A 26,099-nucleotide genomic window follows, 5' to 3' on the forward strand; every position below is an offset into this window, starting at 1 on the left:
GGAATAATCCTTTTAACTAAGATTGGCTAGGTCAACTGAAGGAAGCCCTTTTGTCCAGCTTTTGTCCAAAGAACATTTTGCTAACATTCCTATTAAGATATGAAAACATTATTTATGATTGTTCTCTGAATGTTCAAAACACCCAGTTTTTTTAAGATTTTTAGAACTTTTTTTGGTTATGCAAACATTACGGTAACATTCCATTTTGTCATTTTGCAACCATTACAGGAACGTTGCTTTTAAAAGTTCACAAAATATCCTGAAACAAGTAGAAACATATGAAAACATTACACGAAATAAACTGTTCCATGAATGATGCATTGTCCAGTAATGTTTTTGTGCTAATGTCTTGAGAACATTATTAAAGACCAGATAACTCTGAATAAACATTCTAGTAACGTTACTAGAAGAACGTTTGTTCATAACTTTTCCAGAATATTAGTCAAAGTTCTGAAAACATTTCCTGTTAGCTGGGTAATTGACCCTTTCATATCAGCTTTCAAATGTTGTCATTTGTAAAAAAAAAAATCAACAAATAAATACCATTCTGTGGCCCTTTAATGTGTCATGACAGATCACTGTAGCACCTCAGTTCAAGTGGCACGTGAACTGATTATCTCTTCCTCTTTACTAGATATAGCACGATATAAACACAAATGAACATCAGCAGGTATCTTGTTTCAACCGCTTAAATACATCAGTACATCATTTTTCAAGTTCAAGTCCACCGACGTTAATATACTCTACTGTCTGGTTTGTTTGCCAGACAAAAATGGCAGATTCTGCGTTATTGGTCAGATGACCTGTCAATCAAACTCCCCACGAAGGGCCAATTATTTATCTCAGTCAGTGTTACTTGCTATTTGTCAGCCACTAGGATTCTGAGAGCTTCATGTGGTAGTCTATAGTAACACAATCATATAATGAGTTCTAAGAAGGATTATTAACTGTTTGTGTAACTCACTCTTTGGTTCGCTCATAGTGACGGACTCAATGAAGTCGAGGGGAGTCATATAAAGCTGTCCATCATACTCCAGTGAACTGAAGAGCCTGAACCTGTGCTCATGGGCTGACATCGAAACCTCTTCATCTTCAGCAGATGCACTGGCCTATAATTAAGCAAATTCACATCTCAATTAGAGGACGTAGAAATACAGGATAAGACAGGTGTGACATTGGAGAAAGTGCTAGCCATCTTCTTTTTCCTTCTTTCAGTGGACGGCCTCCTCCTGTACAAAAACACACACACACACACATGCACACAAACATCCACAAGCAGAAATATCAAGAGGACAGTGTTCTTCTCACTCTACAGTGGCCGGCAGCCAGGCCCACTGGGCACTGTGCAAACACCCTGGGAATGTGTGCCCTGCTACTTATTACCCCCATCAAACGTCGACCCGGCTGCCAAGCTGCCGTGTCCAGTTACCTCAACCCTGGATTCCTGCGTCTCAATCCACAACTCAAGGTTACGTCTGACCCAAGCAGATAAGAGTACAAAAACAAAAGGGAACAGTGCGGACAGAGTCACACAAGACTGATTCAATCCTGTGTGGTTTAATGATCAATCTGATAACAGTCTGATAAATGCTTTTTCGACAACAGTCAAAACCAAGAGTATGTGTACCAGAGCCACTTAAACATTATCCAGAGGTTTCTTTTGCATTGTTAAACCTATAAAATATAATAATTAATCATTAATGATTAAATAGCACATTTTTAAGGAAAAACTAAATAATATGTGTTATAAGACATGCATATGTGCGGATGACCCTTGTAGCAGAATATAGGTTTTTTTTCTCCCGTAGTATTTGTTATTTTTTGTCTAAAAGTGACTTTAAAAGGCCTAATAGGCCTAATAACATTACTCTCTCACAATACGAGTCTAAGAAAAATATTGTGGTTTAGGAAACACCAATGTAGATCAAAGTACTGATGTACTAATGTAAACCAACAAATCTGACTGGCAAGAGATTTTGACAATACAGGAGAAATGGTTGTTGACTGAATTTGCATGCCTAGTAAAATGACCCTTTCAGAGCATAAGTCAATACTACGCATGCAGAATATATCTATAAAATGTACAATATGTACAACACCTATAATATTTGTTCCAATATTTCTTTAATATGTATATTTTATAGAATCACAGTGCTGACTGATGAATTGGGAAACCGAATTCAGCACCTCTCTAGTGGAGAGCGACAGTTTTGATGGCACATGAACTTCACCGATTTTACGTTTTTTAGAATAATAAAAACTGGGATGCTATAGAAATATTCAGTGTAAATACAAACGTAAACATTTCAAAATGTAGCCTACTAAGATTTAGATACCTTCTCTTTTGCAGCCACTGCTGGCAACGGAGAAATCAATGCACGCAGACTCGCATTGTGCTGGTAGTAAACAACAGCGAATCCACCGACAGTGATACACAGTCCTGTCCCTACACGCCTCAGAACTGCTCTTTCCCTCCATGACTGTCTGCTGTTAAAGTAAAGGCTTAAACCGTTTGAAGAGCTGGTGAACTTGTTTCGAAGAGCCAGAAACCGACGCACGGCGGCCATCATGACTGTGTCACCGCGGCAGACCGCGCTCACTCATCGCGAGATGAAATATGTGACCTCGCTACAGCAGCACATGGTGCATCAACACATTAGCAGCTGTATTTGCAGTCATCTGTCCTTTCTATTCAGGTCATAGTTAGAAGTCATAGTTAAAGCCCTCAGACCTCAACATGTTATGTTTTAACGTTTGGAAAAGACCTCCATCAAAAAGTGGTTCTTTCTTTAATTTTTTTGTGGGTTTCTTTTACACTCTTTAAATTGGTAAACAGTTTCAGCTGAAATACTACAGGACAGTTTGGGTTTGCTGTAGCAGTAGATTTTCTTTCAGCAACTATAACTAAGTGTTTTGTTTGTTTGTTTGTTTGTGTGTGTGTGTGTGTGTGTCCATATATCTCAGATTTTTATATAATATTCCCATATTTGTCTGCTACAAATTAAATATAGAAACCTATAACTAAAAAAATTTACAAATTATTGTCAAGGGCAAATTCAACATGTTCAAAATAATTATGTCATTGCCCATCATTACTACCCATTTGTATTGAAAATGGTAAACAAATAAATTAGCAGTAAATAAACTGTAGAACAAATGTAGAAACGCAAAATGTGTTAACAACTCTAAAAACATTAAAAACTCATACAACCTATAAAAATAGTGTTTGTGAATGTGTCAAATGTTGTCTATTCACAGTCCACTGCAAATATTTGTATAGGTTCAGAAGTACATTGTATTATGTATACCCTAATAACAACACTGTAGTTACTACAGTAAAATAACTATATATTATAACATATTTTTTATGAATTTATAGTGAAATAAATATGTAATAAGTAGTATATACCTTTATATATATATACTACTTATATACTATCTCTCTCTCTCTCTCTCTCTCTCTCGATAGATAGATAGATAGATAGATAGATACACTGCATTTGTATAAAACATACCTGTACATACAGATATTGTCTGTTTTTTCTAGTGTGTGTGTGTGTGTGTGTGTGTGTGTGTGTGTATATACACACACATCCATCCATCAATCTCTATCTATCTATCTATCTATCTATATATATATATTTTTTTTTTTTGGAAAGATCTTCTACCACAATTCTTCACCACAATTTCTACACAATTATTCAGAATGTTTACGTTGTTTTCCTCCTGCTCCCCATAATGTAGGTGGGTTTAATTTGTTTAATACTTTGCTTGTGAGATGTAGCCTATACAAAATCTAACCAACACAAACATAGACATCAACTAAAACACACAACTGAGATTGTGCGCAAAAACTCAAGGTGTGTGTGTGTGTGTGTGTGTGTGTATATACACACACATCCATCCATCAATCTCTATCTATCTATCTATCTATCTATATATATATATTTTTTTTTTTTGGAAAGATCTTCTACCACAATTCTTCACCACAATTTCTACACAATTATTCAGAATGTTTACGTTGTTTTCCTCCTGCTCCCCATAATGTAGGTGGGTTTAATTTGTTTAATACTTTGCTTGTGAGATGTAGCCTATACAAAATCTAACCAACACAAACATAGACATCAACTAAAACACACAACTGAGATTGTGCGCAAAAACTCAAGGCTGGACCAAACCGATGTCCCGCCCACAGAAGCCCGATCTCTGCACCTGCCCCGCGCGCACAGCAGCCACTCAGTGCGCAAAGCACTTCCCACAACTACACATACCTGCTGCCTCATACCTGCTCCACAGTTATTCATGTCAGAAAGCACCACCGGCCACCATGTGGACGAGGCATAAGAGCAGAAATTAAAGGATTTGTCTGGAGTCAGTTGTTTGCAGTGACTTTTCTTGCCCACTGAATATGTCTGTATACCTAATCTACAGGAGTCAAGTGATATTTCATATGCGCTCAGCATGGATCCACTACGAGTGACTTGCTCGCATGGATATTATTCGTCGTAACGTATAGCTTTGGACGATTGCTTCACCATTTACATCCAGATCAAGTTTCTCTGGCCGCTCCTGCTGGACTGGCGGTTTGTGATGGCAGCTATGGGAGAGATCGGGACGCTTTTACAGAGCCTGGAGGGTTTCGGACAGGTCGGATCACAGTTCTTTCTACCACCTCTAGGAGAAAACCTCGGGCTGTTGAATGATCATTTAGTTCCAGCAGAGAGATTGTCACGGAGCACCTCCGCAGATCTAACGCACTTGAAAGGGATCCTGCGGAGAAGACAGTTGTACTGCAGGACTGGATTTCACCTTGAAATACTCCCGGATGGCATCGTGCAGGGCACGAGAAAGGACCACAGTCGTTTTGGTAATTTCCCACTTTCTTTTCAGCATGATTGGTTTGTTTACACAGAATATGAATCATAATATGTACCCACTTTGACCGTACGCTTTTAAAAATATGGGTTCTCCCGTTTTTATAGTTCGTATAGGTCAACTTAAAGTTGTTATGGTCACTTTTAAATAACCCACAAATTCAATAACTTGATATGAAAAAGGTCAAATGTAATAACAATTACTTTTTTAAATTTGTAAATATAAATAAACAACCAACTCCAAAGAACAGCAGAAGTCTTTACAGAAAATTGTGTAAGAACTAACTTTTAAAATTTTAAATTATATTTATTTTAACTCTATAATAGTCTATGCAGATGGAATATGCATAGCATTTCAACTTTCTCACAATGTGTGATGAGGGTTCAGACTTCAAAGAACATCTCCTGAACAATTGATTTATTCTTCTCCAGGTATTTTGGAATTCATAAGCCTTGCAGTTGGATTAATAAGCATCCGTGGAGTGGACAGTGGTCTCTACCTTGGGATGAATGACAAGGGAGAACTTTATGGCTCTGTAAGCAGAATTTTGACTTTTTAAGAATTCACCCAATTCAAAAAGTATCCTGCATGATTGTTGTTCTTATTCAAGCCCAGTAGATGGCATATATGTTTTATCATTTTGACCACCTCTCTCTGTGTTATTAATTATGCTTGAATTATTTCACTAACACGTTTTTTGTTTCTTAGGAGAAACTCACAGCAGAATGTGTCTTCCGTGAGCAGTTTGAGGAGAACTGGTACAACACATACTCTTCTAATCTCTACAAGCATGGAGAGAGAGGAGCGAGATATTTCGTGGCTCTCAACAAGGACGGCACGCCACGTGATGGGACAAAATCTAGGAGACATCAAAAGTTCACTCACTTTCTTCCAAGACCAGTGGACCCTGAAAAAGTTCCAGAACTTTACAAAGAAGTGCTTGGACACAGCTGAGACCATCCGTCCCAGTTAAAGGGCGAGAGGGATGCCTAGTTTCTTCTCTACATGACGTGGAGATGCTAAAGTTCGGCTAAAGTGTCCAAACCTGAGGTGTGCTCTGGAAATGCACGGGCCAGTACTGATGGTGAAGACAACAGTCCTCGAAAGACTCCCTACGTTGGTGCAATTGGTGTCTTTGTTGCTGGTTGTAACTGACTAGTAGCATAACATGTCCATAAAAACCAAAACTGAGGGTTTTGGAGGTTTTAAACATGGTGCTGCTTTGCTCTGGAAATATTTGATATGGGTTTAGAAGGACTTGAAGGAACAATGAGTACATGATGCTCTGAGATGACAGAACTGGGACGGTGGAGAACAGGAGATGCCATCTCACATGATGCTATTTATACAGTTCTTGATACACATATTTATTGTATGTATTTATTTATTTGAAAATATAAATATATATTTTTACATCTAAAAGTAGATTTTTTATTAGACCAAACAGTAGAAGGTGCTTTGAAATAGTGGCAAAGCTGTTCTTTTTATATGAGTTACTTATCACTGCTATGATATTATGGAGGGCAAGAAAGATTGTGATTTCCTATTGCAAATGTATGAAGAATGCCATAAGACTCTGTGATTTTAATAGATTTGTTTTCAAGCACGATTTCCCGGAATGGCATGCTGCACGGTATATTTTACAGGCCATTAAATCAAGTATTATCATTAAAAAGCTTGTTTTGTTTGATATAATTTCTTAATTCTGAAATTGTTATTATCTGGAAAACATAAAAGATCCAATAGAGTTCTAACTTATATGACAACCATAGATTCTGAAAATATACTTTTTTTTGACCACCAAAAACAAATAAATAATAATAATAAAAAAAAGGTAAGGAAAGAAAGAAAACAAATTAAATGACATCTTATTAATAGGAAATGTATTTCTTCTGTGGAACACAAAACAAGTTGTCTTTTTTTTTTGCCAATGCAAGTCAATGCTGACAAAAACTGTTTGGTTACTAATGTTCTTCAAAATAACTTCTTCAGTGTTCTGCAGAAGACAGAAAGTCCCAGGTTTGGAACAACTTGAGGGTGAATACATTTTCATTTTTGGCTGAACTATCTCTTTAAGCTGCTGTTTAGCTGAGACCCAGGGTTGTCCTGCACTCATCAGCACCAAAGTTCTTTTGCGAGACCTTCTCAGGTAACAGCTACACAACGACTGAATCTGAGTGAAATAAAAACTGACCTTTTCTTTTGGGTCAAACCCAAAGTTAGAGTAATCTTAGCTGATGCTTAGTAATGATGCCTGCTAAATACATCAGGCAAAGTTATAAAGAGAAAATGTGTCTGCTGTGCAGTCTGTAAGAATAGTGAGATCAAAAAAAGTTTAAATACACTTTCAAATATTATTTTAATTCCTCCTATATATAAACCCCACTAGGCTTTCGTTTTTTTGTTTTTTGACAGATAGTACCAGCATTTTCACATGAAACCAAGCAAGAAGCTCTAAGGAAGATGATATGAGATTTAAACACCACAGGCTAAACCTTCCTGAATGTTGTTTAACGGCTGAATGAGACATTTCCACAACAATGACTAAAGAGGCACATCTATACACAGTTTCTAAACGGATGAGTGGACATTTTATGTTGAAGCATGAAGATATAGTCTGTGATCTCAGTATCTCTGTGATGGTGAGCCAGGCTCTGTCTTAAAATGGGAGTGTACCTGTAACATTTTACCGGAGTTACAATGTGGGATTTTCCCCATCTTAAAACCATAGAGTGATTGTTAACAACAGATATATGAGGGTGGAGGATGAGTGGGAATATATGAGCTTCGCTCCATTTAAAAACTGAAAGACAAACAATTGTAAAATTAAAAAATCACAAGTGCTCTGATTTCTATTGTCATATACAAATTTGATTAAGCCTGTAAAACATGGTTTAAAAAATAAAAAGTCAATGCTTCCCTAAGTTTCATGTGATTATTTTGTTTGTTTTGTGCAAATGTCACAGTAGCTATTAGGTCACCGCTTTAACTCAAGGGAGTTCATGTTACAAAATACTCACTGGCACTTGAAGAACCAATATTTTTCCGTCTGTCTGAGCTGAAATAGATGCCTTTGTCTGTCCTTCTAGCAGGTGGTCCGAGGCACTTTACAGGCAACACTTAAATCCTTCATCCATGCCCTCTCTCAGCCCTGCCTCATGCACTTAATGGATGCACCCTTATTTTCATCACCTCAGACATGGCCTCAAAGAGCTCTCAAAGAAACCCTATCAGATAGGTGTGTGTGTACAGTAAATATTGTGAAATATTATTACAATTTGAAAATGCAATTTAAAAATGTAATTTAAAAATGTAATTTAGTCCTGTGATGGCAAGGTTGAATTTTCAGCAGCTATTACTCTGGTTATTTGAAATGCAGTAATGTTTCACAATATTACTGTTTTACTGTATTTGTGATCAAATAAATGCAGTCTTGGTGAGCATAAGGGATATCTTTCAAAAAAAATGTAAAAATCTTTATTATACTTTTTGGACATGTACACAAATATTCAACGTTATTCTGAAACTTTGAATTTTAAAGTCTTTTCAAATTGTGAAACGTAAAGCTTACTTTTTTCAATACAATAAAAAGTATGTCATTACTGGGACTGTCAAACTCCAAAATGAGCAACATAAAAGTTTCATAAAAGTTGGCCATATGACTTTAGATCTCCTTGATGTATTCACAACAGTTCACAAGGCAAAAAGTGGTTTTCAATTGTTAAAGAATGGTTCTTCTGAGTCAAAACTTTTTAAAAAACATGTCTAAGGAAGTAAGAAGTAACAGTGAATCAACTATCTTCAAGGTTTCCTGAGGATCCTTCTGTGTAGAGTAACATGTTGTAGGTGTAGAGGAGTTAATAATATCCTTTCACACCTTTTTGGCACATCACCTTGCCACATTTTGTGCTGTATGTCTTACCACTCCTCAAGTAGGCAATGAAGATGTATAATGTTTTTATATTGACTTTTGACTCTTAAGCTGTCAACTGTAGCTAAAATGTTGTTCTGTTGTTTGCATCACTATGGAGACATCAGGAGCAACTCGCACGATCCAACTAGTGGTTATGCATTTTAAGACTTTTAAACACCTCTTACAACGTTGCATGTCTTTTTCTATCATGTATTTAGAAACTGGCAGTTTCTAAACATGTCTTTTGCAAACGGATAAACAATAGGCCTACAGTTCAGAGTGTGAAAATGATGTATGTTAAAACCAAAGATCATAATAAGCAAAATAGCTCAGATCAATGTGACTACATTTTAAAAAACTGTCATTTTGAGCGTCTCTGCAGTAGACTTCACATCATCTGAAAGGCTCTTCCCCACCCCCAGACTTTTTACGGAGACCATCTCACATCTGCTGAGCAAACTATTCCGATTCTCCCAGAGGGGCCCAGATCTGGCCCTCTCCTTGGCCCATGTGTACACATTATAAAGTCACAAATTAGCTCTTGACATTTGGGCACCATAATTGCTCCTCAAAAGCATGAGGCATCAATTAGGCTCCCAGCAGTGTGACAGCTTATCCCTATAGGACATGTCTGATCTGAGGACAGAAGCTACTCACGGCCTGAAAATTGCAGCCCTCAGAAGTATCAAAGATATTCGACTTTAAGAATCTGAATAGGAACTTCTTACCTTAATAAGATAAACCAACCATTGATTTTTTTTTTATATAACAAATGATCAGATTCCATCATTTATTCATATGTTATTCAAATTCATATTCACTTTTCAAATGCAGAAGTAATTATTTGGAAATGGCATCATAGATGTCTTTGATTCTCCACAGCAGGCTTTTCCCACAAAGCTCCCTTAACCTAAAGGTCAACACAAAGGTCAATTGGTTAATTTCCGTAATTTCCACCCAAAACATACTTAAAGCAATTCAATCAGCCGCTAGAACATGCAATAACATCCTTGAGTGAAATAGAAAATCATTAGTGTTTGTTTTACATGCTAATACAAAAACGACTATGAGATTAACACTTTGCAAACCTGGGTCATTATTTGAGGAGGTCAATGAAACATAAATGACGAATTTAAATTTATTTGGGAAAACTTGTAAAAAGGGCGATGCAGAGTTTGCATAGTCCATGAAAGGTATGTGCACTGTACGCTCAACGCTAGCAAGTGAAAGTGGAAATGTGCATTGTTGGCCATAAGTGAGGTGGAAAATTACTAACCCATTTGTCATTGTGCTCCTTGATGGAGAGGTCAATCAATGGATTCTTTCATGACAAGCCTGCAGAATTGAATGTTTTTCCATGGCCTCACCCCTTCACACCTGGACTGCCAGGTACAATAACAAAACAAGAAGAGCACAAAATAGAGGAGGGTTTAGCAGAGGACTGCCTTGTAGGCCAAGGAAAACTGATAGGTAAGAGAAATTTGTCATGCTCTGTGTTCAGTTTGCAATGAATAGAGTGCATGGCAGAAGAAAACATTTGGGATTTTGTCACAAAATCTCTTCATACCTTTTCTAGTATGTACTGTTAGCATGCAGATGCTTTAAATGCTCATGCCCTTAAACCCCAAGGGTAATTTTCAAGCATTAATTGTACATCAGAAAACAGTCAAAAGGCTCTATAAACTCATTACATCGATGAGGATGTTGAGAGATTACTTTGTTTACCTGGCTCTGCATTAAAGCAGTTCATTCATCATGTGTTTTCCTAATTAACTTTCATTCGGTTCCTGCTAGAGTTCCTTTGCATTCAAGGGTGAGAGGAGATTTCGGTTTACATGACAAATTGCTCGTTGTCTAAATGCAAATATCTTTGATTCCCCTTAATAACCCCATCAGAACCTATTGACGTCTCTTGAGGAGAAATTATTTCCGCTTGTCAAGCGCTTGTCTGGATTCCAGTTGCCTAAATCAATAGCCTCCTCCCTTATTGGGACGGTGGTTGATTTTGTTGTTCGGTGAGAAAAATCAGAAGTCACTTCTTCTAGCACTTATTCTCTTACTATTCTAAGAAAAAAAAGTGATTATGTTTTGTATAGTACAAGGAATTTCAAAGGAAAAGTATAAAAGGAAACTGTCAGGGTAAACAGACAAATGACTATCAATTTATCGATATATATGTATATTGATATATTGTATATGCACTGTATATGTATATGCATGTGTGTGTGTAAAATGACAAAATGACAAACTAATTAAATAATAATGTATATATAAACTTAAATTTTGCTGCAAACGAAAATGGAAATAAAAGCCCAGCTTTTAGTCAATATGAGGAAATAAGTCTCATGCTTCTGTTTTGACAGTGATTGTTATGGCTCAGTTCAATTTAATGAAACCAAAACACCATGTGTTATGTTGCTGTCTTTTCCGTCTACATCATCATCAGCTGTAGTGGCACCTGAAATCCAGAGGATGTTTTTACTTGGTGAAATCCCATGTGTAGAGTCTTGGTTTCTTTGACATGGCCTGCAGGGATCATACATACAGAGATCAAAGCGTAAATATCAAAAAGAGCGGCCACCTGTCAATGTGTACGCATGCAATTAAAACGCTCCCATCAAGACACTTTATAAATCATAGGGCTGAGCACTGCAGGTTCTGACAAGACATCAGATGTGTATGAAAACACTATCACAGGCAGCATGGGAAGATGACAGAAGGGGTCAGGGGTTAAATGATTATATCCTGATGATATTATCACTTTTTAGTTCTTGAAATAAAATGGTAGATTGGTGGCTCTCTGAATATATTTCACTAAAGATTTGATGTAATATTTGATCATTAATTAATGAATCAATTTTACTGCAAGAAAGATGCAGACCAATTTGCTGAGGAGTGGCAGACAGCCATTTACCATCACTTTGTCAAGACACATTATTTATACAAAAACAAAAGAGAACATGTAAATGAGCCAAACCAAAATCCTTGGTTTTTTTGATAAACCAACATCAAAATAAATTTGATGTGATCTCCCTTCTGTGCTGCTGGAGTACATGCCCTCAGGCCTGTACATTTCATTAGAACAACGAACACTGACAAATTCAAATGGCTTGAGATCAAATGTGCACAGGCAGGTTATCAAAGGAGCTCTTTTTATATGTGCTTTGTAGTTTTTATCTGTTGAATGTAGTTCATAACACACATTAAAGTCTCTTAAAGAGCTCAGAAGACCACAAGTATACTTAAGAAGAAAATAAGATTTAACATTAAAAGTTTTTTTTCCAGTGAGAAAGAAAAGAGTTTAAAAAGCTGATATTCATTATTATGATGTGATGGCAAAGATAACAGGCGTCAATAGTTTGGCATTTTCAAGCACTGAACAAAATCCAAAGCTGTCACAGAAAACTCAATAAATAAAACCAACAGGATCCACGGTTGTCAGCTTCTTGAGGATGGATTTTTTTTCGGGCCTTATCAGGGAGCTCAGGTACAGAAGTTAATAAGCGGAGTACAAAGGAGGCCTTTATTTTGGTGAAACCTCTATGTTCTCCGATATCAAAGGCAACACAAGCTACCACAACAAGATGCTGCACAAGGTGGTAAGATGTATACCATCTGACATGCAGAAGGATTTCTGGAGGGAACCTGGAGAATTAGAAATGTGAGATTCTGATATGGAAAGGTCACTCATTAAATATAGTTCAGGTCAGATGTCTCTATGGGCATTTCCCAGTCTAATATCAAGCTGATTTGGGGGTTACTTTTCAAGCAATTAAAATATTTAGTAACTTCATATAGCCTATAGTTAAAAAAATTTCCATAAAAACTTACTACTGTTCAAACTTATACACTACTACTTCCACACTACTGTTCAAAAGTGGGCAAGAAATATAAAAAAAAATAAATATTCAGCAAGGATGCATTAAAATGTGAGAGAAAAGACATTTATAATGTAAAAAAAAAAAATCAATTTAAAATAAATGCTGTTCCTTTTAGGAATAAATTACATTTTCAAATAATATTAAAACAGAAAACACTTATTCTAAATTATAATAATATATTGTATAAAACAGCCTTAGTGAGCATAAGAGACTTCTTTCAAAAACATAAAAAAATCTCACAAACCCCAATCTGTTGAACAGCAGTGTATATAATATGTGGTCAGCTCTACTTTGCATTTTTCTATATTTTAGATACTAAACCTGAAGGCTATAATAAAGAAATAAGTAAAGATTATTACCAAGCAATTTAAAATATATATATATATTATTTAGATGCGTTGTGTTTTCTTCCTTTGAACTGAACTGCTTTAATTTGGGGTTAAAATGTTATTTCTAAGAAGTGCTTGGAAAAACTTCCTGTCGTCTGATTTGAAGTTTGGCTTCTGAGACCAATCTGACCCCAGCCGTAATTATCTGGAGGGGAAATGGTTAGGCAGACAGGTATAGATGGAGTTCCCACCAACATACAGCGCTGTGGTCTCGGGTAATAGATAAGCGTTAAAATGACATCCTCTTGCTCCAAATAGAGATTTTAAATCAAAAGTCATTATTCTGGTTAAGTTTCAGTTAATCTTTTAATACCCTTCCCATATAGATCCAGTGGAGATAATACGATTGATTAAAGACGAGTGAGCAGCTGAAGAATGCATGTGCCAGCGTTTCCTTACACAGCAGGGCTCAGAATGACCCAGTGTTTTAGATGTTAATTATCCCACAGTAATGTATGCACACACCCCTCTGCCCTCTACCCCGCCATTCCCTGTCAAAAAAAAAAGTTAAAAAAAACATGGAAAATGATTAATTCAGGCTTTCTTTCATATAAAATATTTTATATTATATTCATTCACATTTATTTTAGCACTATAAAGTAGTACAAATTAGTGCAGAATTGCAGGTATTATTCCACCGTCGCCAGTTAACAATCTGCAATACTATTATTTTAGCATGACAGACAGAACAGACTTTGCTTGGAACAAAAAATAAATAAAAGTAGGACAGCTACATTCCTAAAATTAGATTCAAGGAATGAGTTACACCAGATTTTGCACAAAAATGCTGACAATTTGTGTAGAACCAACTAAATAAATAAAATATTATTTATCCCTGCACTGGTCCCAAGAGATTCCTTCATGGGATGCCATAAATAGTACATGTACAGATTTTGAGCAGTCTCAAAGAAAGAAACTCTTTTATTTGTCAAAAAGCAGCTAGACTTTGCAGACATCTACAGGAATGTTCTTCCTCACAGCCAATAATTCCAGAAACTCTATGGCTCTGACTTCACATGGCCCACTCTAACACGAAAAACAGTGACAGCTATTCAGCTTTATTCCAAGCTTGTTGCAGATGTGTACGAATCAGCAGATCAAAGTAGCTCTGTGTGCACATTATGGCTTTTCTGAGGTTTTGAAGAGCTGAAGCGCTGCTTAGTCTGACATTCCCCCTGTCACCATCAAACAAAAGCATCTCTCTCTCTTGAGAAAGGGATGTGAGCTCCAAGATGAGCTTCAGAGATGGTGACCAATCACAACAGTGTGCACAATCCGTTGCCTTGAGGCGAGAAACAGTAAGGTTTATGTTGTCACTTTCAAGACATCATATGTTTTTCTTCTTACGTTCTTGAGCGCTTGTCAAAAAAAGAAAAGAGTGAGCATTTTTGATTTGCTGTAGATGTAAAAGCACCGGTGATCATGGGAATGCATTCCTTACCCGCATTGGTCATGTATGTGCATTTCCATGTCTTCCAGCGTTTACAAGAAAAACAAGCAGAGAATTAAACATGTAGTGATGTCTTGCTGAGAAATCCCACTCTGTCAACAAGAAACAGTTACGCCATGTTCAAGAGCAGATATAGTGTTCCTCGCCGCTGTCTGCTGTGTGTGTGCACCTGAGAGCTGAATAATGTCTAAATTACAACTGGAACAAAAGATTCTTTTATGCAGGGAGCGCTGGGCAGAGATGACAGCTATAATATTGGCCTCGGTACATACAGGTAACATTCTAGGTAAGAGGAAATGGCCTTTTTAAGCTTGACATTGACATGCAGAACTGATAACATAGGGTTGTGGGATATATGGGGGAAACATTAGATGGCATTAATGTTGTGCTATGCGGTGTAGATAAGAAGAAGAACAGCAAACATCTTATTTTGTGAAAGTGTACACTCCAGTTGGTTGCTTTAGACCATTACTGACCTGAATAAAATCATATATAGTGTTTATAATGAATGAATCCATTGTATCGCTACTTTTTAGGGGAATTTCAATAAGTGGTATACTTTGTGTGATTTTTCTCTTGCTTATTTTAACATTTTTTAATTGAATTTTTATTTTTTTATCCAAATCAAGGGAAAAAACTGGGGGATGAATACAATGTTGACAGAGTCGAGACCGAATCCACATGCTCCCAAGTCCATGACAAGACCAAGACCAGGAAAATATGGTCCTGGACTCTGACTCAAAGATCAAGACTATAATAATATAAGCCAGATTTCAGGACCATATTTTTATGATCTTGGATTTGTCATGGATTTGGGAGAAAGTGTTCTCAGTCTTGAATTGGACTCGAATCTCTTCTGGTCTCGGTTATGACTTGGACTTGAATGAGCCGGTCTCGATCTCTCACTGCTCTTACAACAAAGAAACAATGTGAGGTAAAACATCAAATAAATATGAAATATTTTGCACTATTTCCAAATTAAATAAACTAATCTGTGACACTGATCATGTGAGTCTTTGTATGAGACCATTGCCATTTTTTGTCATTAAAGCAAAAACAACTCCCCCCCTCCCAAAAAACAAACAAAAAACACACTAAGGCAATCTGAAATTCATGCTAAATTTTCAATTCAACTTTTCACTTAAATTGTTTTGCTAATAATATAATTTGCGATTTAAAAGTTTGTATTAAACTAACGTATTAAACTAATGAAATGTGTAAGATTTAAACTAGAAGAATATAAGAAAACTACAGTAAAACAGCAATATTGTGAAATAGTATTACAATTTAAAATAACTGTTTTCTATTTTCATATATTTAAAAAAATGTAATTTATTCCTCTGATGCGAGGCTGAATTTTCAGCATCATTACTCCAGTCTTCAATGTCACATGATCCTTCAAAAATCATTCTAATAAGCTGATTTGCTGCTCAAGAAACATTTCATATTATTATCAGTGTTAAAAACATTTGTGCTGCTTATTATTTTTGTAGAAACTGTGATACATTTTTTCAGGATTCTTGGATGAATGCAAAGTTCAAGAGAACAGCATTTATATGAAACAGAATGTGCCCATGATGCGTCCTTGCTGAATAAAATTATTAAATTCTTTTTTTTTATTCATCTTAAAGACATGAGTTGGGAATAGAAATGCTTACAGAGAAGAAACTTCAAAGAGACAGAAGCTCCGGTGCTCTGTCACCAGCGAGTGCCTGCCTGTCAACCCATGCTGCATCTCTGCCAACTCCGAGCCCTTTCAGCTGCCCCCTGCTGCCATCATCATGGTGCTGTGGGGAAAAAAGAACACAAAAAAACTGATGACAAGCTCCTTTCATGACACTTATCATTGCATTCTATCTAAAATCTAGATGAGCCAGACAAAGCACCACCAGTCCCTATACCGCAAATCAGAGCGTAATCACTCTCAGCATAAGGAGTTAGGCTCATATCACACTACCCTTTGGTTACCTACATTCTTCAAAATGTTCTTTTGTGTTCCACAAATTAAAGAAATTCATACAGGTTTGTAGTGACATGAGGGTGAGTAAATTATCACAGTATTTTCATTTTTAGTAGACTATCCCTTTAATAAAATAAAAAATAATAATAACCTACATGCCTCTAAAGCCATTTTCCATATAGCAGCTGAATCTCTGAGCAAACGTTTTAAGCTGTAATGTGGTTATGATGAGCTGTATGCACTTACAACACAATAAAAGGCATTTGTATTTGGCTCAAAGCCAGCCTGTACTTTCCAAATGTAACTATGGCACTTTCCTGATTGAATCCACTAGGGCTGCTTTGGGAAACCCCCTCATCCAGGCCAAAGGTTGTTTTCTCAAAGTATACATTGCACTGCTGCAGCAGAGATGCCAGGTGTTAACTAAATGTTTTTAAATACTAGTTTCTACTGCACGTTTCCTGTGAATGACAAACATAAGTTTGCGCAAAGCGTAATGATAATGTGATTCAATTTTCAAATTGAAACAAAAGTGGTTTCAAATTGGAAATTCGAACATTTCCTGTTGGAACACTGAGTACAAGGTCAAACACATTTGCATGATGACTAGAAAAACTGTAGCGTATTTAAATCCCATGTTTTCTTTTTAAATCCATTTCTTGATTAATTTATCTCTTTCCATTTGTATTGCTTTTCAGGCCTGTTTTAAATTTCTGATTTAAATGTATTTTAATGTTTGTTTTTGGAGTGCATGAACTAAAAACTGTCAGGGTGATACAACTGTCATAACATAGTAATGCAGATAGAATGCTTCATTGGAACACTGAAGATCACAATGATTTCAAAGACTTTTGCATGATGACTGGAAAAACAGTAGCATATTAAAATCCCATATTTTCTCAGGACAAAATACATTTTTCGATTCATTCGTTTCATTTTTATACCTCTCATTGCTTTTCAGGCCTGATCCAAACCATCTCTCTCAGTATTTTTAGCCAAAATACAAATCACACACTATTTTTAACTGCCACCAGCTTTTTCCTGCGCTGACCTTTGAACTGTTAAGTTGTTCCTGGTTTTTAAAAGGGGTGTTAGTGGCGGTAGAAGAGTGCAACCTTCTTTTTGAGCTGAAGTACATCCTGACGGATTACAAGAACTCTAGAGCAGAAGTTGCTACCCAGCATGGCTTTAGGCTACCTGGGTCACGGCCCACCCACTACAGGGGGTTCTAGGTCAGAGGAGCCGGCAGGGAACACTGCTTTCAGACACCAGAGAGACTCCTCAGTTAACACACAACCTCAGGGCACGACAAACTCCACGTCGACCGCAACCTCTGTTCATGCCAAATGCTTTAACAATGCAGCTTGAAGCGATAAACATGGAAAGAGCTCCATATTTGTGAGCTCATCGCTCAAAGTGAACACAATTACACATTGTTGGTTTCAAAAGAGCTATTTATACAGTACGAAGGACTAATTGTGCAGAACATTGTGAAAGAGTTTATTTTTTATGCATTCAGAGGCAAATTATACAACAATTGACTCTCCAAATTAATAGAGCGTTTGTATGGCTCCCCAATGAAAGACATTATTCAAGAGAAAGAAAATGTCAAATAGTGTCTCAGCAGCACAATTGCTAGTCTCCAAAGCTATTGTTACCACGTTTTTGTTTTGACTGTCTGGGAATAGAGGAGTATATCGCATCTATTTACTCTCTGTTACAGAACTGGGCGGTGATCTCCACTACAGTGGCTTATAAAAACAGTTTTTGCCCACAGAACAGCTATTAAGGATTTGGGATCTGTGATAAGGACAATATTCAGCAAGACTTCCTGGCTGACATATGATAATGAACAATGGCTAAATAGGCCTCTGTTGCATGGATTCGGCCCTGAAGTATAAGTTCTTAGGAGGCTGTTGTGACCTAGAGCTTTCTAAAAGGCGTAAATATAAACCGTAAACCATTATTAAAACTGTAAGGTGCTGAAACAGAGCAATATCTGGTGTGATCACTGCTGCAGTAGTTTTGGTCTCCACACCCTGTCAGGTGCTTACCTTTGTGGTGATGCATGGGCAGTGGCCCTGCTCCGAAGACTGGCGTGTCCGTCACTGCCGCCTGGAAGCGTGTCCAGCTGTCCTGTCAGTCTGTCAGCAATGCTGCGTCTCATGGCCTGAGATTAAACGCTCCCGATGGGGCCTCCAGGGAGAAGTGGCTCACCCGCCTCTTAGGACTTATGTCAAAAATGTTTCAGCCCAGGTAATTTGCTACAGTCAGTGCTCCTTTCTCCGTTCACTTCAAAAGCTCCTGTGAAGGGAAAAAAGACAAATGAAAGAGGGGAAAATGGTGTTTAGTTGTGAGTAGCGAAAGATTGAATTCTTGAGGACCAGGATGGACTCATGAAGAGTGTCTTCCTCCAGGTACACCAAGCCAAATCTCAATGGTGTCCTTGCAACCAGTTCTACTTTTTGTCCTCTCAATAATTCAAACATACATGTATACGTACAATGCGAATGCAAATACACCCCGCCTAGGATGAATTTCTGAATTAAAATTAATTTTGATATTCTTTTTTTTGGGGGGGGGGGTTGCATAAAACAAAACAAAAAATATCCAGGTGATACACTGTAATAATATCACAATGACCCCATAATGAAGATAAAATGCTATAAAAAATATAATAATAATAATAATAATAATAAAACTCCTATTATTATTTACTAAACGTCATGTGGTCCAGTCAACATGCAGGGAAAAAACACAAACAAACATAAAATGATATCATAGTGAGGACCCCTCTCTTAAAATATCAGATAATTAATCTTTTTATGACAACATTTCATCTGGTAACGTTCCTTCAGCTTATAAAATGCCATGTGTTCTAACACCACACAAATATAAAGCTTTTTAACATTCACAGAATTCATCAGTATAGTTAATTATTTAATTAATGAAAAAATTATAATTTGTTCTATTTGTAAAAAAAATTTACCTTGAAAACTACATTTAAAGATAATAATGGTTATCTTTTATTTAAAATGTAAAATGCTAAATCATTTTTTATATAAATATTGATTAAAATGTGTACACAAAGTGTAAGGAATTTAAAACATTTCTTTATCATGGTCACTGACCCAAAAATCACTGGACAAATTACAACATTTTAATGTTTATCTTACTATAAGAACCCAGCAAACAGAAATATGTTAAAAAAAATATTTTGCTAATGTTTCCATAAAGTTATGACAACATTATTTCTGAATGTTCTCTGAATGTTCAAAAACGTCCAGTTTACACATTTCATTTGATCATTTATCAAACATAATGACAATTTTACTTTTGAATGTTCTCTAAACATTCTGAAACAAGTAGTAACATTTTAAAAATCTTAGACGAACATCTAACTAAAACGTTTCCGTTAAAGATAATAATGGTTATCTTTTATTTAAAATGTAAAATGCTAAATCATTTTTTATATAAATATTGATTAAAATGTGTACACAAAGTGTAAGGAATTTAAAACATTTCTTTATCATGGTCACTGACACAAAAATCACTGGACAAATCACAACATTTTAATGTTTATCTTACTATAAGAGCCCAGCAAACAGAAATATGTTCAAAAAATATTTTGCTAATGTTTCCATAAAGTTATGACAACATTATTTCTGAATGTTCTCTGAATGTTCAAAAACGTCCAGTTTACACATTTCATTTTATCATTTATCAAACATAATGACAATTTTACTTTTGAATGTTCTCTAAACATTCTGAAACAAGTAGTAACATTTTAAAAATCTTAGACGAACATCTAACTAAAACGTTTCCGAAAAAAACCATGAAAAATTTACTTTTGTGCTAAAGTTTTGAAAACATTATTAAAGACTAGATAACTTTGAACAAATGTTCTATTATCGTTTCTGGAAGAACATTTGTCCATAACTTTAGGAGAACCTTGCTAGAACGTTGGCTAAAATTCTGTGAATGTTCCATGTTAGCTGGGAGGGCAGCTCTTGTCTTCATTGTACAGCGCCACAATTTTTTTATGTTTTTGCAACCATTAGTATATCAATATTACTGTGTTTAAACCTCCTTTACTCAAACTATCCATCTGTAAATATTTTAAATAGACTGAGGGCAAGGATCATCATGGCTAAAAGACACATAAACATACAGTACATCCTCCCAGAATAACTGTGTTTTTTTTTTATCGAGTCACTTCTCTAACAACATGTTTTAAGCATAATGCCCTGTGGCTCTGACATAATCTAACAAAAGGATTTCTGAATCTATGGAATGAGGAAATGAAAAAGACCCCCATTAACCAGATCTGTCAACATTACAAGGAAGCTGGAATCATTAATGAAGACTCATTGACCTTACAGCTAAACATTAAGATTGAGCACATGCAGCATGGTAAGGTGACGTAAGGTTTGAGAATGAAATAATCTCTTTTTCCAAGTTAGAACAGTTGATTCTGACTACAATAACATTCACGGGACATCACGCAATGGATATTCATAACACAAAGACTTATACAGAGAAATTTTGCACAAAGTGGGATCCATATTCAATGAAACCACAACATTTGTGTGTGTGCGTGCCGGTGAGAGCGCCTTGCTTTGAAGGACGGGGCATGTACAAGTGTGTGCACATGTGATGAAAGTGTTTGACAGCAGCCCTGCCTCGACAAATTGCTTTTGAGATGTGCCAACACAAATGTATTTAACAATAAACCGTGGCAGGAGCAGTGACATCTCTGTGCTGGATTCTTGTCAATGTTTTCTTTAAGTCTCTCCCTCCCCGTTTTGTACCAGATCAGGAATGCATGAGTTGCATTCACTATTAACAAGACTTAGACTACACAGGTAACAGGATCAGCTCTAATCAATGTGACCTGAGAAAGCTTGTGCTGGGATTTCAGGCTTTTGTCCTGCATTTTCCGAGGTGATTTCTTCCCCACCACATTCAATTATGATCACTGAGGCAGCATTCCTCTGTCCAGGCAGACAGTCCTCTTTAATTTGTACTTCACTCCTTGATTGTCACTCATTGCAATGATCAAAACCTGCAGAAAGACAGCAAATGTGCATCATGTGCTCTTTTACCTCACAATGAACAATGGCCATCTCATAAGTAATGGCACTGGTACAGAGAGAAGCTTCTGAATGTGAAGACGGCAGAAGGAGGAGAGAGAGAAAAATAACCATTATCCAAAAACATGCTCTGTCACGTCAGAAACTCTGTTTTCTCCAGCCAAATCCCCTGCTGCCTTGCTCAGAAAATATTCAGGCTTTGTAATAGAGATGTGGATGGCAGATAGGGAAGATGTTACGGATTTATACAAGACTGCAGGAGTGAGAGAAAAATTCTGACATTTATGAGAGAGAAGTAATGCATTCTCGGCTTACCACCCAGGAACACAGGTAACAACACCAGGCTCTCTGTATCTACAAGCCAGAGCTCAATTACAGACTGAACCTGTTAAGACTATCTTATGTTGCCCTCTACTGACCAGTAGGCTAAATCAGTGCAAATCTTTGGAGAAAATAGTTCACTTTTCCCAATGTAAAACCACCTCATATTTTTTGTCAGTACTGGGTTGAACTAGGCTTTCATGTCACATGTTTCAACATGTAGCCTACACTATTAAAAAAAAAAAGCTATGGAAATTTAACACAATGAATATGTTTGGCAAAACATTGACATGAGCACAAATATGTTGTTTTTACATTAAAGCGGAATTCAAAAATGCACTGTAGTCTAATGACATACATTTTTTTTTTTTTTTTTAAATCAACATTAGTTGTAAATCACAGAAACCATTTTAACATTTTGGCTGACTTATTAAAGTGCTGAAAATAGGCTATATATGCTTGCAAAACATTATTCTGCATTCATAGACACCACGAGATGGCAGTAGAGTACTTAAAATGGCAGTAGGCTACGTGTGCAAAAAAGCACAGATTTTTTTCACTAATAATGACACTTTTATTTTTATTTTCAGCCAAGGTTAGATAACCGCGCTCAACTGTGGCGTTGCAAGGCCTGTAGTGAAGTAATGTTGGTACCATGTTTTTCTACGTATCTTTTTCGTCAGCGAGGAACGTGTACATGTGTATCCAGTTCATATATCAATATACTGTATGTCGGTTCATGTCATTTTCAGCCAATATGGGAACTTTTACCTTTCTAAACAATGTGGTGATCCTCATGGTGTCTCGCTCCAGTGCATGTTTCTCTACAGATCACGCTGCATGCCGTCCACACTCTTATGCGCATTTCTAGAATTCTAATCCCAATTTTATAGCACTATAATGGAAAAAGAAGCCACAAGCGGTACTCAAATTAAAAGACACCTTCTAAAAAAACTCAACTCTAGGCCTTGCTTTTCCTCTCATTTCACTGCCCTGTCTCTTGCGTTTCTATCGCAAACACGGGTTCTGCTTGAACGCTACCCTAAAAGGCTGGTCATTTTTTATGAGCAATGTTGGCACTTTCCCATTGAGAATGGGTAACAAATTTCTATCTGGATCATTTAGATCGGTCGTGGGCCCTGTGTTTCTCGCCTGGTTGCCCGTTGACGGCAACATTGCTCAAAAAGTTGCCCCGTGTATCCAGGGTCGTACTAGCAAGTAGCCTACAACAAGAACTATGGTACATGGCCTTCAGATATTCAAAAGATGGCATAGATTACATCATTAAGAGTCTGATGAACTGTTAAGGAGTAAGAAATAAACAATATCAATATAAGAAAATGTTAAGTTAGATTGACTTTCCATGGCATATTGAATTAGAACATTCTGTCAAACTATAGCCTTGAGTGCCTAAATAATGTAAAATACATATAGGCCTATATATCCTATGTAAACAAGTAATTGTTCACTATGATGTTACTTTATTGCACCAACTTTGCATAGATGATAGCACAAAAGACCATTTCACAAAAATAAATATATACGCAAACAAACAAATAAATAAACCTTATGAGTGAGCATGACCCAGGACTCTACTAAAACAGTTCACACTTCAACCCCCCCAATGTTCAAACCAAAACTACGCCCTTGCGTGTATCATCAGCCTAACATTCCCACAGCTGCGACAAGTTGAGAGTTGTTCGGTCCGATGCTGGAAGAGTCTAAAGACCTCTGAAAAATTGTATTGTAAAGCATGTCCTAAAACATCCATGTTTGTAAGATTTTGTATAGGCTATTTAATTAAGGTCAAAGTTTAATGTTACAATCTTATAATCTAGGACAATCTAGCACAAAAATGTATAAGCCTAAACGTTTTTGTTTTTGATTAATGTAGGCTATGTGTACATTCATTAATGTATTTTTTTTTTCTAAGATGAAGGAATATAATCATAGGAACTTTTTTTAGTATACTGACAATGCATATTTATTTAAGATCCAAATGGTTTGGCTGCAGGAGCTTCTTCTGAACCATTTGGCTTAAAAACTCTGATAGTGTTGTATGACTGGTGTGAATGTACTTTAGTTACTAAAAGTATTTAATAAATATATATTTTATGCATCTCTAAAAACAGTCTAGACAGTCTGGTGTTTAAATGAACACAACAAGGACTGATTAAAAAGAAAAAGACTTTATTTCACTGCTAGAATCACAGGTAGGCTATACCAGTGAAGACAAACATTTGTCAAAACAATAAATAGTCAAGTTAAAAGTATACGTCATTGAAAACATGACAAAAGTAATAGTAACTGGGGGCAAACACAAGTGATAACCCGATGCTCATGCCACACCATATGTCCCATTAGGTCCTTCTGGGAGGTCATTTCTCCATTGGAGCAGTGACTAAGTAAAATGGAAAAGCACACCATTGTAAGAGTTCAGCTCCATGGTCTCCATATGGACTGGGTTGGAAGAGAAAAAGGTTCCTGTCTAAGAGCCAGTACAGGAGACTGCGGTGGGGTAAAATCTCTAGCCATGTTGGGCAGAATAGGCTGAGGCACAATGACAGGCCTATGGAGTGAAAGTGGTGTTGAAAGAGGTGACAGTGAATCAGAAGGAGCAGGTAGAGGACAAGGCATGAATAGATATGGAGGGCAGTTACTGGGAGAGGAGAATAAGCTGGTAAAAGTGGGAGATGATGGCGGGGAACTACATTGTGATGATGATGATGATGATGATGAACTGGGGGGAGAAGTCGACTGATGCAAAAGTTTGGAGCCATCCAAAGATGATTCAGGGTGTAAGAGAAGATCCTGCTGGTAGTTCTGGCCTGATGGTGATAGAGGGAAGCCCGTCTGGGCCACTGGTTCATTTCCTGCTTTGGAAGCACCAGTTAGGTTATTATTGTTGACCCCCAGTTTCAGAAGAGCTTCCTTCTGCTCAGATGATTTAAACCTGCCATAGAAGTCTGGTACATAGAAGTCACTGGCGTAGATGGGGCCCGTAGAAACAGACTGCTTCTGAGTGGCCTTAGAATCCATTTGATTAGAAGTCACTGCAGAAAGATAGAAAAACATTACATAAATTAGGCAAATTGTTACTAATAAATAATAGCTTTTAATAGTAAATTCAGATGGATGAAGTAAAAAGTAAAAGCAGTAAAAACAAACCCTTTGTCTCAGTTTTTCTTGTGGTCTTTTTGATGTACTGAACTGCAAGGTCTAAAATCTCTGCTTTTTCCAGTTTTGGATTTTGTAAACGCTGTGGAAGGAGAGAGGAAAGTCCAGAGGTCTTTTAGGGGGTTGTCAAGGAAGTAGTGCAGAAATAATGCGAAGTAATGCATCATAAATCGAGGGAAGGTAGGCTACTCACCGTGTCTGCAGTGTTCTTGAAAAGCAGATCTCTTAACGCATCTAGGTTATGGTTGATTCGGTCTCTTCTCTTCTTCTCTATCACAGGCTTTAACTTCTTTAAACAAAAGTTAAAAATTTAAACTGTTAGTAATTTTACGTTTCCAATGTTATCATAACATTTAATATTTAACTATTGCGTGGAATCAAATAAACATAAATTAGGCTAAATATAAAGTATTTCAGAAATAATTTTTGGGAAAGAAAAAGTTGCTTTTAAAGAACTTACTCTTTTGACGCCTTCTGTCTTCGTCATGTTGAGAGTTGATCAGTTCGCTCTTCGCTTAAATTCGTAGATGTGGGAAACTGCTGGAATCGAGCCAAACGGGAATTTTAAGCCTCTGGCGTGGCATCTGATTGGCGGAGAGGTGGCAGTGACGTAGGCACTGTGAACTTTCCACCCAGCATTCTATTGCCTTAACCAAACAATCAATAAACAGACGTGTTACTTATGACATCTAAGGACAAGCAAAACAGAAACAAATATATATAATATTTAAATATATAATGTTTAAAACAGTCATCAAAAATAGATTGAAGCTTTATTTTTAAGCATATTAAACATTTGATGGCGCAACTGGTTCTTGGGAAAAAAGTTTGCCATTTGATTGTATGCTGCAATAGGCCTATGCAAATATCAGCAAACGGTTTTGAATAAACAGCTGAGGACAATGCTTGAGGTGAACTGCTAAAACACATATGGGCACAAATGGCATCTGTCCTGACATTTTGGTGAATAAAAGTAGCATAACAATTTGGTCAGTAGCCTACACTAAAATTGAAAAGTAAGATGAATCGTACAATCAAAG

General features: G+C 36.6%; 3 protein-coding genes and 1 long non-coding RNA gene across 8 annotated transcripts in view; 1 reads left to right on the top strand and 3 right to left on the bottom strand.

The window, feature by feature from the left end:
• Positions 1 to 2,588, bottom strand: part of LOC107707229 (calcium uptake protein 3, mitochondrial-like) — a 20,693-nt gene extending 18,105 nt beyond the window's left edge. For all 3 annotated transcript variants that reach the window (XM_016511189.1, XM_016511188.1, XM_016511187.1), the window contains exons 1-2: positions 2,337 to 2,588; positions 965 to 1,109 (exon numbers count right to left, since the gene is read on the bottom strand). In XM_016511189.1, coding sequence (XP_016366675.1) covers positions 965 to 1,109; positions 2,337 to 2,570 — 379 coding nt within the window. In that variant the 5' untranslated portion in view covers positions 2,571 to 2,588. The remainder of the gene's footprint in view (positions 1 to 964; positions 1,110 to 2,336) is intronic.
• A 2,002-nt stretch (positions 2,589 to 4,590) lies between these two features.
• On the top strand, positions 4,591 to 5,829 carry LOC107707200 (fibroblast growth factor 20-like). The gene is made up of 3 exons (XM_016511134.1): positions 4,591 to 4,867; positions 5,307 to 5,410; positions 5,584 to 5,829. The coding sequence occupies exons 1-3, from the start codon at positions 4,591 to 4,593 to the stop codon at positions 5,827 to 5,829; spliced, it is 627 nt and encodes a 208-aa protein (XP_016366620.1).
• Positions 5,830 to 16,153: 10,324 nt separating this feature from the next.
• Positions 16,154 to 22,957, bottom strand: LOC107707201 (uncharacterized). Of its 3 annotated transcripts, none has more exons than XR_001636228.1 (3): positions 22,654 to 22,957; positions 18,523 to 18,772; positions 16,154 to 16,295 (listed from the first exon to the last, which is right to left on the bottom strand). It is a non-coding gene; the product is annotated as an uncharacterized LOC107707201 (long non-coding RNA). The 3 variants fall into 3 exon arrangements; XR_001636227.1 differs by lacking the exon at positions 22,654 to 22,957 and adding an exon at positions 21,877 to 21,950; XR_001636229.1 differs by lacking the exon at positions 22,654 to 22,957 and adding an exon at positions 21,574 to 21,745.
• Positions 22,958 to 24,080: 1,123 nt separating this feature from the next.
• LOC107707202 (transcription factor HES-7-like) lies at positions 24,081 to 25,612 on the bottom strand. The gene is made up of 4 exons (XM_016511135.1): positions 25,520 to 25,612; positions 25,253 to 25,348; positions 25,051 to 25,141; positions 24,081 to 24,935 (listed from the first exon to the last, which is right to left on the bottom strand). The coding sequence occupies exons 1-4, from the start codon at positions 25,544 to 25,546 to the stop codon at positions 24,319 to 24,321; spliced, it is 831 nt and encodes a 276-aa protein (XP_016366621.1). The 5' UTR covers positions 25,547 to 25,612; the 3' UTR covers positions 24,081 to 24,318.
• Between the last annotated feature and the right edge of the window lie 487 nt (positions 25,613 to 26,099).

This window comes from Sinocyclocheilus rhinocerous, unplaced genomic scaffold (genome assembly GCF_001515625.1).
Source record: "Sinocyclocheilus rhinocerous isolate Xijiao unplaced genomic scaffold, SAMN03320098_v1.1 scaffold174, whole genome shotgun sequence".
NCBI classification, from domain to species: Eukaryota; Metazoa; Chordata; class Actinopteri; order Cypriniformes; family Cyprinidae; genus Sinocyclocheilus; species Sinocyclocheilus rhinocerous.